The sequence below is a fragment of the Opisthocomus hoazin genome, chromosome 23 (assembly GCF_030867145.1).
Source record: "Opisthocomus hoazin isolate bOpiHoa1 chromosome 23, bOpiHoa1.hap1, whole genome shotgun sequence".
Classification (NCBI taxonomy): Eukaryota; Metazoa; Chordata; class Aves; order Opisthocomiformes; family Opisthocomidae; genus Opisthocomus; species Opisthocomus hoazin.
The window spans coordinates 170,052-188,694 of record NC_134436.1 but is presented as its reverse complement, the minus strand read 5'-3'; the positions used below and the strand labels follow the sequence as shown (position 1 = coordinate 188,694).

Below are 18,643 nucleotides of genomic sequence, written 5' to 3'. Positions count from 1 at the left end.
ATGGCTATACAATGAGTATCTGGAAAATAGATGCACTGAACAGAGACAACTCCATTTTATTTACTACAGAAAAAAAGCAGTTGTAACTATATCTGAAGCAGGGTACAGTATGGTGAGACTGGAGAGCCTTAAGACATAGTTGACCTAGGATAAGTAACCTTGTAGCATGCCGACATCTCGTAAGGCAGATTGATGGCCACAAGGCAGTTGGGTGGTCAGGAAAGTCCTCCTCCTCCTGCCGACTGTTGTGTCAAAGGTCTCTGCATGCGAACGGTGTGACGGGGCTCTACTCGGCGGGCGCCGGCTGCGCTTCGTTCACGTCACTGCCTTTGCTCTCCACGTCGTTGTCCGAGAGCTCCAGCGAGGCCCCTTCGAAGTGCAGCTGGCGTCTCCTGGATCGGCTCGAGGAGAAGGTGATGGGGCCCCCCCTCCTGCGAACAGCAACCAGACAATCCATGAAGGGTCGTGGCTCGCCCACAGCCCACGGCCCCATGCTGGTGGCTGCTCTGGGAAGACCTCTGCACTGAACCATGGGGGAACAGTTTGCCCCCAGCCACGGGGCAAATTTCACACACAGGGTCTTGAAACCCCTTCTCTGACCAAGGAGAAGGCAGGCTGTGCACAAACATTCCGGTATTCTGGTATTCCTGCTTAGCGCGTACCATCATCTTAATTTTGCAAGTCCCAAGCAACCTAAAATATTGCCTCTGTACAAGCACCGAGCACAGACCAAGTCCTAAACAGAGCAGGGTCTCTAAAATAATACCAACTACTCGTTTGTGCAGTGCTGCGCTGCACCCCTCCTGCCGCTCCTATAAGCCTCTGTCTACCCCCGAGATGGTTTTGTTCTGCAGCAACCTCACCACTGCTGTCTCCCATCTGTATTCGGTAGAGACCTTGATCTCCAAGAGCTGCTCTCAAGGAAAATGCTGAGACATTCCCACTGGAGTGGGTATGGGAAAAAAAGGGATTGGTACCAGCCACTGGAAAAATCACAGAATCACAGAATGGTGGGGGTTGGAAGGGACCTCTGTGGGTCACCCAGCCCAACCCCCTGCCCAAGCAGGGTCACCCAGAGCAGGCTGCACAGCACCGCGTCCAGGCGGGTCTGGAATATCTCCAGAGAAGGAGACTGCACAGCCTCCCTGGGCAGCCTGGGCCAGGGCTCCGTCACCCTCAGAGGGAAGAAGTTCTTCCTCGTGTTCAGCTGGAACTTCCTCAGCTTCAGTTTGTGCCCATTGCCCCTTGTCCTGTCGTTGGGCACCACTGGAAAGAGTCTGGCCCCATCCTCCTGACACCCACCCTGCAGATATTTATCAGCATTTCTAAGGTCCCCTCGCAGCCTTCTCTTCTTCAGGCTGAACAAGCCCAGTTCCCTCAGCCTCTCCTCGTAGGGGAGATGCTCCAGTCCCCTCACCATCCTCATAGCCCTCCGCTGGACTCTCTCCAGTAGCTCCTCATCTTTCTTGAACTGGGGAGTCCAGAACTGGACACAGCACTCCAGATGGGGCCTCACTAGGGCAGTGTAGAGGGGAAGGAGAACCTCCCTCGACCTGCTGCCCACACTCCTCTTGATGCACCCCAGGATCCCATTGGCCTTCTTGGCACCCAGGGCATGCTGCTGGCTCATGGTCAACCTGTCGTCCGCCAGAACACCCAGGTCCCTCTCTGCAGAGCTGCTCTCCAGCAGGTCCTCCCCAGCCTGTACTGGTGCCTGGGGTTGTTCCTCCCCAGGTGCAGGACCCTGCACTTGCCCTTGTTGAACCTCATCAGGTTCCTCTCTGCCCAACTCTCCAGCCTGTCCAGGTCTCGCTGAATGGCAGCACAGCCTGCTGGTGTATCTACCACTCCTCCCAGGTTGGTGTCATCAGCAAACTTGCTGAGGGTACACTCAGTCTCTTCATCCAGGTCACTGATGAAGTTAAACAAGACTGGGCCCAGTACTGACCCCTGAGGCACACCACTAGTTACTGGCCTCCAACCAGACTCGGCGCCGCTGATGACAGCCCTCTGAGCTCTGCCATTCAGCCAGTTCTCAATCCACCGCACGGAGCACTCATCCAGCCCACACTTCCTGAGCTGAACATCCCTAACACCAGCAGCGCCACAGCTGGATACTCCCCAAGGATGCACTGCGGAGAGTCTGTGGGCACACGAGGGCTCAGACAAACCCTGCCCACCGCCACTGGCACCACCTACCTCAGCCTGTTCTTCAGGGTGCTGACCTCCCGGCTCAGGCCCTCGTTAGCCTCTGTGGCATCATCCAGCTCACGCTGTAGTTTACGTCGGGAAGCATTTGCACGTGTGGCTTCCTCTTCAGCCTCCTCCAGCTGGCGTTTGAGCTGCTTCATTCTGGCATTTGCCTTTTCCATCTGAAATATAAACCCAGGGACTCAGGATCAAACTAGACAGCTGCAACGCCACGACCAGGAGTTAGCCAACGTCCTGTCCACACAACCACTCCAGCTGGAGATGAACCAACACAGCCTCACTGCAGACTCCAGCCCGGGCTCCTGGAAACACTGCAGAGCTCCTGGGTCTGGGAGACCAGGATGCGTAACGGACCGTCACATCAGAGCTATCACGGGGAGGTTTTGACCACTGGGAACTACTCTAGTGGTTTAGTCATCAAGATAGATTCCCCAACATCTTTTCATTAACATGCTTCTTAGCAAGCCCTTTCTACTTAAAGTATGGTTTTATTTACCTTTTCTGAGAAATAGGCCTCAAAAGCTAAGCCCTTTCACCTACCTGCTCCTTGTACTGGTCTGCGTGTCGACGCTCATCCTCCACCTGCATGAAGACTTCCTTCAATTTCTTCTCCGTACGACGGACCAGTTTGTTAGCAGCTGCTCTTTCCCTAGAATAATCAAAAGCCGTCATTTGTCCCAGTACTTGAAGGCCAGGAAGACAAAATCTGTTCCTTCTGAAAGGCTCTCGCCTCATGGTGTAACTGATACTTGAGTTCTCCTAACACGCCTGCCACCATCAACAGCAGCAACAGTTTTAGCGTGCTGGTGGTTGGCTGGGATGCAGCTTTGAAAACATGAAGCCTTAGTACTGGAGCAATACCAGTATGGTATGCAGGCTCAAAAGAGGGATATCAAGGTGCTTCTTACAGAGTTATTGCTAACCAGTAAAATGTTCCTCCCATAGAGCCAAAAGCACAGAAAGAACAAAGATTGTTATAAGACCTTCAGATTCTGGGAGGAACTAGCTTAAAACAAATACATATATTTGGAGGACCAAGATGACAAGGATAGACAGGAAGAGCTCACTGCAGAAAGACTTCTGCAGAGTACAGGATTCATCTCAACCAACTAAAGCTGTCACACCTAAGCTCTTCAACTGGCTTCCTCTAACCAAAGAGACCAGGTGTCTCAAGGCGATGTTTCATCTTGTCTCAAGAAAATTCTGCATCACCTTGTGCATCCTGGGACTACCAGTCAACATATTCACCTGGTTAATGTCCAGAGTTAATTCAGCAGCTTTAGTTACGGAGCAAATCGTTTCTGAAAATTTCAACCCCAGTTACTTTGCAGCTCTCTTGTCAAAATGTGTCCCGCAAACAGTAGGTTTCCTGATCAGAAACCCCAATGCCTTTGCCGGAAGCTCATATCTCAGCCCTACAAAAACCTAAGGCACAGAGGTTTCAGACATGGCAAACACAAGCAAAAAGATTTTTTTTTCTTTTTCTCCTTACTTGGCTTCCTGCTCAAGCTGTTCTTCTAGCTGCACAATCTTGGCTTCTAGAGTAGAAATTGTTGCTTGGAACTTCGACTTCACAGATCCCTCCAGTTCCTGCAACTTGGCTTTCAGCTCTTTGTTCTGCCTTTCTAGCTGCTGCTGTGCATTTTCACTCTTCTGGGCAGCACTCCGCTCCCCAGCTAGCTCAGAATTCAGCGTGTCAACCTTTCAGAGGAGAAGGATAGAAGATCATTTGGTGCTATTCAGATCCTCCACTTATCTGCACACTGAAACATAGATTGCCCCTACAGCATTGCCACCAACGGACTCACCTGCAACGTGGTCTTTAGGAACCGCTCATTGAGAAGCTCCATGTTGCTCTGCTCTTCCTTGAGCTCTTCCTCCAATTGTGCAATCCGAGCTTCCAGCCGGCGCTTCTCATCCAGCAGCGCTGACCTAGAAAAGAAGTATTTGGGTCAAGACACGCTCAGATCTGATACAAAGCAACCGGCTATTTTGCTTTTGATACTTTAGACATTCCAAACTGTAACGAGAAGCTACTGTGTAAGCAATTCTGTTCGTAACAAGAAGGAATTTTTATCGGGACAACAGGTCAAAACAGAAATTGCAAGCAGGCTACCAAGAACTGCAGCTGCTGGTGCCTGAAGTTCTTCAGATGCACAATTAATACATTTGATCACTCACTTTCCCGAAGCACTGTTTGCAATCTCATCAGCCAACTCATCCCTTTCTTGCTCAGCATGACGACGAGCTCTTTCAGACGCAGCAAACTCCTGTGAAGGTTTAGGAAATATTCATTACAGCATTAGGAATCTCAAAACTTCTGCAAACAATTATGCCTTCTAATAACTTCTGGGAGATGCTGTGAAGTGCCTGCTGTAGGTGACCCTGCTTCGGCGGGGGGGTTGGACTAGATGACCCACAGAGGTCCCTTCCAACCCCTACTATTCTGTGATTCTGTGATTCTGTGATATCGCCGAGGTCTTTTAATGGATAAACAGAACCAACAGCTGTAAAAGCTAGCAGGACGCATCACCTTGATCTTTTCCTCCCGTAACTGCCACATGACTACTATGAATTTACTTCTCCCCGTCCCCTGAAAAGGCCAGTAACATTCAAGCCCTAAGCAGGAGGAGAAAACCGTTCTGTCACATGCTCTAATTCATTAAGTATAACGTGAGCACGAAATTAAGCAAATTTTTTAGGTTCCTACAGAGTACGTAGCATGACTGAAAGCAAAGTATAGAAAATGAATTTTTAGCACAAAAGTATAACAGCGCTGAATCTTGTATTGTGAAATTGTATTGAGTGGTAGAAACACCCAGACATTCACCAAGAAGGACACAATCTAATGCACTGCAAGTGCAAGACTGACAAGTTTGAAGTCTGTGAAAGAATGACATGGAGAAGCTCTAGTAAGTTGTAGGTAAAAGTCTCAAACATTAAGTGCAGTGTAAGCTGAGTGATTGCTTCAACCTTTGCAGTTAACAGGGCAAAAAGAGGCCGTCTCTCACACAAGGCAATTCTGTTGCCTTCAAACCTCAAACGTTTAACCTTGTGGCAGACAACGGAGATAATCGGAGATAAGTGACAGCGATATGTAGCACGACTTGAAGCTCTTACATGAATTGCCAACAATGAGGGAACAGATGCCCGTAAAAGAAAGGGATGAGGACCTCAGATAGCAGAGAGATAAACCTCCACAGACTTACATGGTCCACTGAGGTACTGGAGAGATTGTTAGGTTTTTATATACTTCCAGTGACCAGTTTTAGTACTGACACTGTGCACCACAGCTTCCAGAGACTCTCAAACCACCTTGCAAATTTTAGTGAGGCTTGAAATCTGTTTAAGCAGTAGTAAGGCTTCCCTGCTACCCAGGCAGGGAAAGGAAGTCCAGACTACTAGAAGGATTCCTACAAAGCTATAAGAAGCTCACTAATGACCTGGGGCAGAGAGGAAGAGAAACATCTCCAGGCTCCCACTTTTCTGTTCAACTCACTGGATGGCTTTTTACTTTTTTTTTTTAAAAAAAAAACAAACACACTCTGGCCTTCCCCTTTTCTCTAGAAAGAAAAACAGATTTCTTGGATTTCAATCTCACCTCTTGGAGCTGGAGTACTTCTGCTTCAAGACCTTTGAGCTTCTTTTCACTTTCTTTGGACTGTGCAAAGATCTCATCTCTGGATGCACGGGCTTCTTCTAGCTCCCGCTGGTAGTCTTTCATTTCAGCCTGCAATTGGAGAGCAGAGGAAAGAATAAGCCATGATACAGCAGGACAACCACAAGATTTATTAGTAGCTCTGAAGCTTTTTTGCCCTTAGGAGGCAAGACCTTCCTCCTAAAGTGGCTTCATTCCACTTAAATATATTTATTTTCAGTTCTTATTTTCATAGAATTATAGAATGGTTTGGGTTGGACAGGACCTTTAAAGATCAGAGTTCTATCCCTCTGCCACGGGCAGAGACACCTTCCAGGCTGCTCAAAGCCCCATCCAACCTGGCCTTGAACACTGCCAGGGAGGGGGCAGCCACAGCTTCTCTGGGCAACCTGGGCCAGTGCCTCATCACCCTCAGAGTGAAGAATTTCTTTCTTATATCCAATTTAAAGCTACCCTCTTTCAGTCTAAAACCTTCATTTTTTTCATCTTTCCATCACTCACTCCTCATCAGAAATATCCCATTAGAAGACTTCACTTCATTTATTAGTATATTTCTTGTAGGAAAAAACCTCTAGTAGAGGTAGTAGAGATACCTTTGTAGTAGATAGGTAATGCTCTTGCAATTGTCTTGGAAAAAAACAAACCTATTTACTTAAATTGACTGATAAAACCTATTACAAGTACTCAAGGTAAGAAACTTCTCAGTGTAGAAGTACCACAATTCACCATTTTGCACATATAACGTAGAAGCACATACTTATCCTTCCCGTAAGACACTTAACACAGACTGATATCTTAATTCACACAAGTTTGACTTCAGATGCTAAAAGAATAAAGCTAGAGAAACTGCATTTAAGTTGTACCTGCATCTTCGCAATACCATTAGTCATGAGAGCACTTATTTCAGGTGCTTGCATGAAAGTGTACAGAGATCAGGTATGAACTCTGTAACTGACTCAGCCTCTGGGAATAGAGAAGCCGCTACTGCTAGGTACCAGCATTTCTTGCTTTAATCTCCATTCCCTTCTCATCCAGCGCCTGGACCATGTTCCAGAATTGCCCTCATTCAGTTGAAGTAGGATTGCCAAGGAATAGAGTGGACAGGACAGAAAGGCAATGCAGTTTGCTCTATGCTTTACATGGTCTTGCCATGGCCTCATACTCCTGCAGCTTTGGGCCACGGCACTGAAAGCCTTGGGAAAACTGACCTCTACTAAAGATGGAGTATTTCTCTGGGAATGGGAAATAAATCCTTGACACAAGTACTGGATTCTTCTTGCCAATCTAAAAAGAATAGGCATCTTGGAGCTTTTTCAAAGCAACTAAAATTTACTCCTCCTATTTCTCTGGAGCATTTTTGGCTTCCTCAACTAGAGGAAGTAGCAATCAGCAAGAGCTGAGCTGAAATCAGTAAATTCAAAGATACAAACAACCATAAATTTTAAAGATTCAGCCTCAAAAGCAATCCTCAGTAAATCCTTATGCAAAGCGTTGAAAATGATCACTATTGAATAGAAGTACGTGGGGGACAATCTTAACTCCTTAGCAACAAAAGGATGAGAGGAGTTTTGAGCGGCTGATAAGTTCAGGCCAGATACTGTGACGTGTGCCAGCATAGCTGAGTCTGATACTCCTTCTTGCCTTCACACTACAAATGCATGTAACGAAAAGCAGCACCCTTGACACACTGTCAGCAGGAGGGAAAGCAGCTCAGCTGATTTGCTGTGCCTACCTGGAGCTTAAGTAGCTGTTTGCTTGCTTCATCTCGAGCCTTGTTTGCAGCTTCTGTCTGACCTTCCAGGTCTTTCATATCCATCTCCATTTTCTTCTTGGCTGCCACAACAAGAGCCCTCTGTTTGCGCTCATCTTCCAGTTCTGCCTCCAGCTCTCGCACCTGTGAAATCAAGGGATTTAACAGGCTCAAGCTCCAGGAACAGAGCAAACACAAAATCCTAACAAAATGGCTGATGAATCCAAAAGGCCTTTGCAGATCAGAATTAGCATTACTCGATTCGAAGAGCCTACAGAACTCAAGCTACATGGGAAGACACTGCAGACGGCAAAAAAATCCACAAACTGGAAGCAGAGATCTCTGAACTGACAAAAGGAAAATAAAGAAAAGAGCTCAGCATCTGAAGCATTTCCATTTCATCTGTTCAGCTACTTCATGATCAGCTTCTGGCCCAGTACATCTGTCTACATTTAGGTATGACTTGGGGGCAGATGTTGCTAATTCTGATCGAACCACTAAGAGGAAAATACGACATAGAATCACCACACACTCTCAAGAAAAAAAAAAAAGAAATAATTCTCTTTGAAACAGATGTGCTACTAGAATGTATACACCAACAACTTTTCTTTTTTTCAAAAGAAAACAGAGAAGCAAAGTATCTAAGAAAGCAGCTAACAAGAACTAAGATGAACTCATACAACAATAAAAGTGAGCCAGAAGTGCCACAGGTTACCAACATGAAGGAATATGTTTCTTTTGAATCAAGCCTCCCTCCTCATGCCAGGTCAGGAGCTCTTGTCCAGTGCAAGACAATAGCAATTCAGCATTGCAGGGAACTTCAAAAGCCTTCCAGGTCAATGTTTTTATTTATATCTAGGAGATCTCTATACAGGTAATTCTCAGTAAGTTTTTGTTTTCTTGTGATAAATCTTGAAATATTAGGTGCTTTTTCCTTAAAGCTTTAGAAATGTTAATTTAGATCTATCTTCTCCTACAAGCATGAAATTTTAAAGGCATTTCTTTAGAATTCTAGTATCATAAGGCAGATCTGAAGAGACTCAAGTCTGGCAAATCTGGAATCTTTGCTACGTTTTTCATTTAAGAAACTGTTCACTTAATCACAGTCTTTCAGTCTATGTCGGCATCCATGGATTTGTTGCTGTACACCAAACAGGACGGGCTTGACGGACACCCATGCAGCAACAGCCAAATCTACTTGCATGTTGAGTGCTTTGGAGGCAAGGTACAGTTGAATTGGAGGACCATCACTGGCAGACTAACATGAACAGTGGCTAATCCACAACAAGACCTATTGTCTTGTTGGTAAAGATCCATGCTTGGGACTTCTATAGGATGGGATCTTTAAGCACAGAGTTTTATTTTCCTGGTAGCAAGTTCTCAAAGCCATAGAGCTTTGTCAAAAGATCATCACGCCCTTCCCGCTATGAAGCACAGTAAGATACATACTTGTTTAACCAGCATCCTCTTTTTCTCTTCATTCTGTTCATCTCTGGCTTGCAGATCTCTCTCAAACTGGGCTTTCATAGCTTGCATGTTCACCTCCAAACGAAGTTTAGCATCTTCTGTGGCCTGCAGTTCATCTTCCAGTTCCTCAAGCTCAGTCGTCATCTCTTCAACCTGTAGCTCTAAAGTTCTTTTTGATTTCTCCAGTTCATGGACCTAAGCCACAAACATTAATCAGACCCTCTCAAAATCAGCAGTTAACAGCAAAAGTAGACATTATATGAACTCAGTACACCACACTTTGTGATGCTCCAAACTGGACAATCAGAACAGGGAGAGCAGCATCTCTAAGATACAGATTAGAGAACCAAACAAACATCCGTGCAGATGAATGGAGAGATGAGCTGTGCAATATTCACAGAGAAAAAGTAGTAGTAGTAAGACAAGCTCTTAAATCCAGCACAAGTGCCATTAGGCATTTGGCCAGCAACTGTTGCTCTCCAAGTCTTCACATCTTTTGAACAGGCCTCATCTTAATAGAGACCACCCTCTTGTTCTGAGCATTAATTCCTCCAGAATTCTGGGTTACAAATCAGCCTCAAAACATTCCATATTTGTGTCAAAAACACTTCTCCAACCAGGCAATTTTCCTGTGTTGTTCCCTGTGCAGTTCATAACAAAATAGGGTCTGGAAAGTTACTTACATTTTTGCCCACATCATCTTTCGAGCTCATTAAGTCTTCCATATCTGCCCGCAACTGTTTGTTCTGTCTTTCAAACTCTTCCTTAGCTTCCAGGGCTTCTTCCAAAGCCCGAGCCAGAGACAGTGCTTTGGTTTCCTTCTCCCTTGCCTCTGCTTCAGCACGATCTCTTTCCTCTGCATATCTGGCAGAAATGTTCTTTTCTTCTGCCAGCATCTGAATATAAGAAACAATTAATCCATCTCATCAGTTCTATAATCAGGTCCTTCCTGCCTCAGAGGTGTTTTAGTCACTGAAGTGGTGAATGCTCTAAGTTTAACTGGCATTCAGAAGCTGTCTAGTCTCTCAGTCTTGATCCAAAGGCTAGTAAGAAAACAGCTACAGCTACTCTGGAATGAGGTGAGGAAAGCAAGCTACTAATAAAGATGAAATAATTTTCCTATTATTTCCATCGTTCAGTCTTCACACCCTTTCTTAGTCTATCCTGAGGGATTACAATAATAGTCTGAAGTTTTTGTTCCAATACAATTTCTTTTTTGTATATAAAGAGCTTATTACTTGATCTAACAAGACTCCAAGATGGCATTTAGCTCACTGAAATTAGAAGCAACAAGTTACTCCTAACAAAGGCCAAGCTGCTCCCAAAAGATTTATCAATCAACACAAACAAGATGCCATTTAAAAATCATAGAAATCAGCAAGATGACAGGAAACTAGACTACCTGATCAAACTTCTTCTGCTTTTTCTCCAGGTTAGAAACAATCTGGCGCTGATGATCTAGGTCTACCATCAAGTCATCCAGCTCTTGCTGCAGGCCATTCTTTGTCTTTTCCAGTTTGTCATAAGCCATTGCCTTCTCCTCTAGACGTTGGCTTAAGGACTCCGCGTCCTTCAGTAATTTCTTTTTGTTTTCCTCCAAGCCTTCAATGGTTCCCAAGTCATCATCTACCTTTTTCTTAGCATCAGCCAACTGAAATTAAATAAAAGAAAATAATGTTCCTTGGTACATCATGAAAAGGAAAGAAAGGAAACAAGTCAAAAACACAAAACTAGGTGTTATTGCTAGCTAGAGTAACACAAAAATTATGAGCTAACAGGAGTCCAAGTAGGGGAAAGTCCTGTCCACTGCAGTTAGTTGTACTGGTCACTATGGCAATTGAGAAAGTCCATGGAAAATTTTATTCCAAAGTGTGGTCGAGCATACGTGCCAGTTACATGACACTTTTCCAAGAGGTTTAGGACACCAATTCATCTCACCTGGAACGTGCAGCCCTTACAGAAGTCTTGCCATGTACAACAGCTTACCTGTGATTGTAAGGCAAGCATCTGTTTCTCCAAATTCTTTCTGGCCTCCTCTTCCTCTTCATGCTGCTCTTCCAGGTTGTTCTTCTCCTCTTCCAGCTGCCTAATCCTACTGCTCAGGTTGAGTTTCTGGCGGGTTTCTTCCTGAAGCAGCTCCTGTTACACAAACAGGCATATTCAAAATTCAGTTTGGTTCATAGCGTGTTAAGTGTGGCCTTGGCCCACCACTCTCCATTACTCTACTTGGAGGTTCAGGTTTGATTATTTTTCTCTCAGCAGTTTTGTACAACGACATGCTTATGAAGCCATCCGTAATTTGGGTTTTCAAAAAGGTACTGCTCATTCATTTGGGGCACACTTAAGCCTTTATGAAGCGTATTTCTCAGAGAATCCATGCCACTGTCTGTTCATAGAAGCCAATGGATGATACTTTTCTATCTTCAAAGGGACAAGCACAGCAGTTGCCTTCAAAATATATCTCTCTTTTCCGACAAGCATATAGAGTCCCTATTTTAAACCACCTGAGACGAATATATAGCAACAAATCCTGCAATGACAGCATGCTTTCAAGATTCACTGCATTGCTTAAATGTAAAGGTCAGTTTAAAGACAGCTGTAATTTGACAGTGGAAACTTCTGTCATAACTGAGACTAATGAAAAGTGTAACCACCAGCCCTCTCTTCCCTCACCCTGTTCCTCACAGAACTCTCCAACTGTAATGAACATTACTCGAATAGTCACCATTAGCATTTTTATACAGGGGAAAAAAAAAAGAGTATATTTAAGTGATGAATACATGTATCAAGCTGCACTATTTAACCCAAAAAGCAAACACTGGCAGTTTCAACAACTTAAGCTGAAGTCAGTAAAGAACTTCAGCCTAAGTCAGTAAAAGACAGGGTATTGTCCCTCGTGCCTTTCACACACCCCAAGGACCTTATTTGCATTAACATCCTACTTGGAAAGGTTTTTTTGACTTAATGCTTATCTCCCACAGAGACTAAGAAATAAAAAAGAGAAACTGAAAGGCTACAGTCTATCAAGCAGTAAATCTTAGATAATGAAAAACTGGCTCCACATGTAGCTGAGCAATCATCATACATCGCATTTCACTAGACTTCAATAGGAAATACAGCTTCTACCCATGGGGCTTTCCAAACCATGAATGAAAATGTATTTTCTGTTATGCAGTTAGCATTTCAATGAGGAACAAAGCTTCAGCGCTAAGTTCAAGCTTCACTGCACACACACCTGTGTATCCTGAAGCTGAGATTCCAAACTAGCCGCATCCTTGGCAAACTTAATACCTTTCTTCTCTGCTTCCTCCAGGAGACTTGAGACATTATCCAACTCGTTCTGCAAAGCAAGCAGTCTAAAGGTAATAACGCGCAGCAGATCCATGGCAAAGCCTACATCTGACACGGAACACAAAACCTAAACAAATTCCGTGGAAGGCAAGACAACAACACATCCCAGGTACAACAAGCTAAGAATACTGAAGTTTGGTTAGAAACGTGTCAGTCCTGAACTTAAGACAGAACATAATAAGAGTTAGCCATGGTATTTAGCAGAGCATGTCATTCCAACATCTACAATCATATTTAAAGATATTTTTCATTATAGGATCATGTATTTTATAGGACCGTGTATTTTACAGTACCATTAATTCAAGGATTATCAGGGTGGCAGCTGGGTTTAAAGCATCACTGCAAGAGAAAAGGTCAATGCCAGGTGCCAATTCTTGCTATTTTAGGCTGTGCTACTTGTATATACAGTGAGAGACTGCCAAAACGCTTCCCCCAAAAAGAATGGGGCCATTCCCTTTTTCAAGCACTTTAGCTTGATTTACTCATAATACTCTTTGCTGTGGCTAAGAAGTCAGCTCTGACTGCATTTTGTCTGTTTTCTCCATTTCGCAGAGGAACAGCCCTTTACTTGCAATCCCTATCTGTCAAGTTCCTTTTGAAGCACAAAAGGAAACGTGTGGCCATCATCAATCAGTACATTTTTGCTCAAGCCTACAAATGAGCTCAGTCCACTCTACTCAACTCCACATCCAAGCCAAAAACCTGTAGGCCAGCTGTCAGCAGAGCCTCCTACAGGATTTGGTCTCCAAAATGGGAAGCCATGTACTTCAAAGCCACTGTGATTCTTACATAGTCCAAAAAAGTTCAGGATTCATGTCATGGCTCTCCAGCTATCTGAGGTGTGTCACCACTTTCAAGCCCCTCAAGTACACGAGTACATGACTGAGATCGCCTCCCTCATCAACCACAGTCCCCATTCCTGTAGACCTAGCTGCATCTTTGATAGTCATTCCTCCTAGCCACTTCTGTATATGGTTAAAGCTTTTACTTTCTTGTGTATAGTTCAGCAGTTTAGGAATTCCATACAGCCTTACCTGCAGCTTGTTAGCTTTCTCCGCCAGCTCCACCCTCAGTCTTTCTCCTTCTGTGACCCTAGCAGTTAGCTCTTGCACCTGAGCATCGAGCTTCTTCCTCTCATGTTCAGACTCTGCCTTGACCTGCTGCAGTACCTTCACTTCACAGGCCAACTCCTTGTTGTCGGACTCTAGGCCTTGCTTGTTTTGTTCAAGATTTGCTTTGAACTAGGAAAAACAAAAGGGAAGAACTTCAACACTTTTTTACATATCAATAAAGTTTTCTGCTAAAAATATTCAGTCCAGCAAATCAGGATTATAAGCTCAAAGATAAAACAACTGCTCAGCAAGTTGTAAGTAGGGAGCATTTAAAATCCTGCTGTGTAACATTTTGCATATGTTAGCCAAAAAAATTAAGGTAATGCAAGTTAATCCACTCTCAGATATCACAGGTAACAGCGAGGACCAGAAGATATTTCTATGAATTCAGTAAGATCTGGGATGTCAGTGCTGTGAAAGGACCATGTGAGTAGCACTGAGCAGGAAGGAATGTGCCCATTAACAGATCAGCATGGCTCATCTCACAGAAATAAAAGGAAAGATATCAGCTACAGCTGCCCTGATTTTAGTAGGCATAGCAGCCTGGAGGTGCATAATAAAGCAGTTTTCACCACTGCACTGACATTTGTCAAAAACCTTTTTAAAAAGGTAGTAATTGCCATAAGGGATGTTTAAGTGCCATTCTTACTATATTGCCAGAACTGACAATCTTATCACAGGACCTTTGTTTAAGATTGTAGGGTATTTTTCTGTCTTTTTATGCTCTTATTGAGAATATTTAATGAATAAGGACCACAGGAAACACGTAAGATTTTCAGGTGAATAAACTATAATTTTCATCAGATTTAACTACTATATTTCTCACGTAGTATTTTAAACTAAGGAGGCTTCTGAAATATTCCTACACAAAAATATTACTACAGTATATAAACTGTCCACCCATATATCTGTGAATGACTAGAAATAAAATTTTACAAGCTAGAGATACTTTTTTTTTTTTTTGGCAGTGTTGGATTAATTCTACTTCTGAACAAAGACACTGAAGCTGCACTAGTAGGAACCACGTTGTCCAGGTGTGCCGCTTCCTCTGCTCTGGCAGGGGTTACCAGAGACACAATATAACTCTGCAAATCAGCAAGATACTCCACAGATATCTAGCACTGGAGGTCACGGTACAAGCATAAAGTGAAGAGTGGCTGGAAGAACTTTTACGCTACCCGTACTCACAGTTTGTTATTTGTGAGTGTTGACATGACAATTACCTTATTTGGAACCATTCCGCAGGTCGCTTAGGCAGAGAACTGCTTTTCACCAAATAAGCACATAGGCTGCTCGAGAATTCCGACAAAAGTACTACATCAACTTATCTCTAGGTGCACTGTTTCCAGGTCTAACAAACACTTTTAGATAGTCTTGGCATCTATCTGAAAAGTTGCTATATGTTCAAACCAGCAGGATATATTTGATTCAACTGCAGTAGTTAAGTATGTACAGAGGACAATTTAGATCTGCAGATATCACTGGAAGTGACCACGCCACTTATGTTACTTATAAAAGTCCTGAAGCTGAAAAATGTATTTCTGTAATTAATTTTCTGCTCACCCTTTTGGCCTCTTCCAGTTGTTCAGAGAGCTCTTCCAGGGCAGTAGCATGCCTCTGCCTGATTTCCTGGATCTGTGCTTCATGGTTTTTGGTTTCCTCTTCAATTGCTTTCTTCAGTTCAGCCACCTCCTGCTCTCGCTTTGTCCTAGAGGAAGCATCAATAGTTATCAAAAATCAACATTTTAGTCTTTTGTAAATTCAAGGTGAATTTTAATGGTGCCTGCTTATACAGACACATGATCCTACCTCAGCTCTTGCTGTGCTGCAGTGGTATCCAAGGTATCTTCTACTTCAGTTTTTAAAGCCTCCAGCTCTTCACTTAAATCTCTTTTCTGCTTTTCCGCCTTGTTGCCAGATGCCTTCTCAGATTCAAGATCCTCCTGCAGTTCTGCAATTTGAGCCTGCAACTCTCTTATCACTTTCAGTGCGTTGTTTTTCTGAACTGCTTCTTCATCACCTCTGTTAAACAGAACCACAACAGTTAATGATATTTCATAGCTTCAGATCTCTTCTCATAAGTCTAGTATAAGTTATGTACTCAAAAAAAAAAAAACTTTCCCACTTGAACAAAATCCACCTCCTAAAATTTCACAGACAAAGCCACTACTGCACTGTTATTCTCAAGATCCTAATGAGCGCAGTGCCCCAGGCACAACAGATGCACTACTGGAATGATCAAGCTTTCCAGTTTGCATTCAGGTATTCCAGTTTTGTAGACCTCAACACTCCCAAGGGTGCACCCTTGTCTGTAGGACTGTCTCTTCCTGCAAAGTTATAGATCATTACTCAGAAAACTCAGGTGGTGTTTAGTTTATAACATGTGGCTGCGAGACTACCACACAGATCTTTGATTGAGTTGGACAGACATTATCCAGTATTTGGACGAACTAAGGAACACTCTCGACGATTACATGTTTTTTCCCCCTCCTGAGGCTGAACTCTGGGAGACTAAAAAGCTTCCAGAGTCAAAGTGCTATTAAGCCCTGATGAAACATTGGTTTTGGAACTTTATAGAGCAAGGATGGTGATGAAAGATTGAGTTCCTTTTTTGCCCTGTCTACGCAAAACACACAGGTGTCTAGAGGTGCTGTAGTACAAACATGAACTGGCTTCTGCTTGAACACTCCCAGTTTTAACTCATCAGTTTGCAGTCAGCTGAAATTCTGTCTGGGAAAGTAGGTTTCTACCACACTTCTGTAGTCATAAAGCTCCATCATGATCTGACCTAGCAAGAGCAGCCTGCAGTTCTTCCTCTTTCTTGGCCAGCTGGATCTTCAGTTCTTCAATCTGGGCTTGCAGCTCAGCTATTTGGTCCTGTAGGTCTGTTGTTTCACCATCAAGTTTTCTTTTAGCTTTTTCTAATTCTTGACGGGTCTTCTCCTCCTTTTTTAAGCGCTCTATGGAAGTAAAGGATTATATTTGTAAGCAATTTTTTCCTGTTGTTATCCTCAGAAGGTTCAGGGGCAGGGCAATGGGACAGCAAGAAGGGTGGGATGTTTAATATACATTGTGTCAATTCTTTCTCCAGACTGCAGCTGGAAGGGTGACTGGGAAAGATGAAATAGCAAAGTAGAACTGCATGATTCAGATAGAAAGTCAAGAAAAAGTCAATGACTGGAGAAAAAACTTTGAAGTTAAGGTAACAAACATAATCACATGTTGACAGAAAAATAAGGAATAGAATCTAACAGAAGAGCAGTTTGAGCTGCTCGGCCAGGTGATCGCAGACATCAGGATTCAAAAATGAAGAACTACAGACTGGAAAAAATTATGGCTTGCATAGTTGTGGAAGGGCTAGGCTAGACTCCAAAAGGTCTACTGGAAAATAGTGTAACTTAAAGAAAACTTGGATAAACAATTTTTGCAAGTATCTGTACCACTAACTCACATCCCATTGATATTTAGCAAGACTTTGCAACCCTGATAGCCTCCAGTAATTTCCTTGTGTAGCCAAGATACTCCTGCCCTAAGGTATTTCTTTGTGAAAACCATCCAGTTATCAGTGCCCTAGCAATAAAATACATTTAGATGATCTGCCTGTGGTCTGATTAAGATAGTTATTGGCTGCATTGTCTACAGTTAGCTAGTGACCAGGTATGTAATATATTGAAGTCACAGGAAGGTTTTGCTTAGCATAGCATTAGCACAATTCAACATCTATTAGAATAAATGTAAGTTATTAGACTTGTTCAATACTTTGTGGGTTCTCAGTGCAGGGGTTTCTCACACCCCTCCTAAGCCTGCTACAAGATCAGGACATCTTCTACATGGAAACAGAGCCATGTTCAAGAATTGTATCTTAGAGCTACCGAGGGATATTTGGGATTTTCCAGACAATCTAAAGTAACATTGTTTTTCTCTAAACAGCTCCTCATTCAAAAAAAAAAAAAAAATAGCACTTTTCTCTGTTTTTACATTATATTTCTGGCAGGTGACAGAAGAGTGTCATAAGACACAATTTCGCAATGGGGAAAACTCACAGTAAACTGAATTAGTGGGGTTTTTTTGGGGTTTTGTGGGTTTTTGTTGCCCCCCCCCCCCAAATTTCAGTACTTACCTGTGTCAAGACCCTAGCAGAGTGACCTTCATGGCTTCTTGAATTGTCTCAAAGAGTATCATTTTACTGTGCTTTACTAGCCAAGCAGTTGCATGCCTTATATTTAAGCTTTAATTTCCATTTCTAAGGTCATCACTCTGGGAACAGCACCATAACCAACCACATCTGTCAAGTATCTTCAGAAACACTAGTCCCAATTTAAGTACACAACTACTCAAGCATTGTTTTCCAATGAGTACAACTTACTTATGCCCATCTTAAAGTCCCTGAATAGGCTTTTTAAATAAAAGGTTCATCAATCATCTATTATTCGTATTACTTCAATACCTTCCTACACAGATAAGACTAAACTTTGGTATTTTTCCATAAGCGCATCAGTATTAAAATATGTAGCAAGACAACCCATAACAGTAAGTGAAAAAAATATTTCCAAATTAGGGCAGATAGCAACATTGCCTTATATTTTGCAACTTTGACTTGGCAGTTTATTAATGATGCACAATACCTATTTACAACCATAAGTAATTAAAAAACCCACCATAACATCATGAAAGGTTACATATAGGGCTAATTCAGTCGTGACAACACAGGCAAAACAATCAGAAATAAATGGCCAAAGAAATTGAAACATTTTAGGTAAACAAAGCATCAAGAAAGGCAGAACAATTCAGATTTGCTTATTCAAAAAATATTAGAGGACTAAGGAATGCCTACTAATATTTTTCCAGAAATATGTTGTTCTAATGTGTTATTACAGAAAAGTGTAGTGCCTTCCCAAGAGACAGATGTTTTACCTTGTTACTAAGGGATGCATGCAACAACATGAATTTCTGGAGTGTATCATTAAATAAAATGGATTCTCAAAAATGAAAAGCTAACAAATCAAACACGAGAAAGTCTGAGCAGCCAAATGCAACAAGGCTTGCAAGCAATAAATTGTTCTTTCAAGATTTAGATAAAAGCAACAGCTATTA

The 18,643-nt window shown here is 43.0% G+C and overlaps 1 protein-coding gene across 1 annotated transcript in view; it reads right to left on the bottom strand.

Moving 5' to 3' along the window:
- Positions 1 to 286: 286 nt before the first annotated feature.
- Positions 287 to 18,643, bottom strand: part of LOC142363988 (uncharacterized) — a gene marked incomplete at its 5' end in the record, with an annotated part of 39,131 nt that continues 20,774 nt past the window's right edge. The window contains 17 exons of the mRNA XM_075441912.1: positions 287 to 431; positions 2,200 to 2,372; positions 2,752 to 2,860; positions 3,704 to 3,912; positions 4,020 to 4,143; positions 4,393 to 4,481; positions 5,813 to 5,941; positions 7,602 to 7,763; positions 9,069 to 9,281; positions 9,770 to 9,982; positions 10,489 to 10,737; positions 11,073 to 11,225; positions 12,322 to 12,426; positions 13,472 to 13,678; positions 15,113 to 15,257; positions 15,359 to 15,571; positions 16,338 to 16,509. Coding sequence (XP_075298027.1) covers positions 287 to 431; positions 2,200 to 2,372; positions 2,752 to 2,860; positions 3,704 to 3,912; positions 4,020 to 4,143; positions 4,393 to 4,481; positions 5,813 to 5,941; positions 7,602 to 7,763; positions 9,069 to 9,281; positions 9,770 to 9,982; positions 10,489 to 10,737; positions 11,073 to 11,225; positions 12,322 to 12,426; positions 13,472 to 13,678; positions 15,113 to 15,257; positions 15,359 to 15,571; positions 16,338 to 16,509 — 2,810 coding nt within the window. The remainder of the gene's footprint in view (positions 432 to 2,199; positions 2,373 to 2,751; positions 2,861 to 3,703; positions 3,913 to 4,019; positions 4,144 to 4,392; positions 4,482 to 5,812; positions 5,942 to 7,601; positions 7,764 to 9,068; positions 9,282 to 9,769; positions 9,983 to 10,488; positions 10,738 to 11,072; positions 11,226 to 12,321; positions 12,427 to 13,471; positions 13,679 to 15,112; positions 15,258 to 15,358; positions 15,572 to 16,337; positions 16,510 to 18,643) is intronic.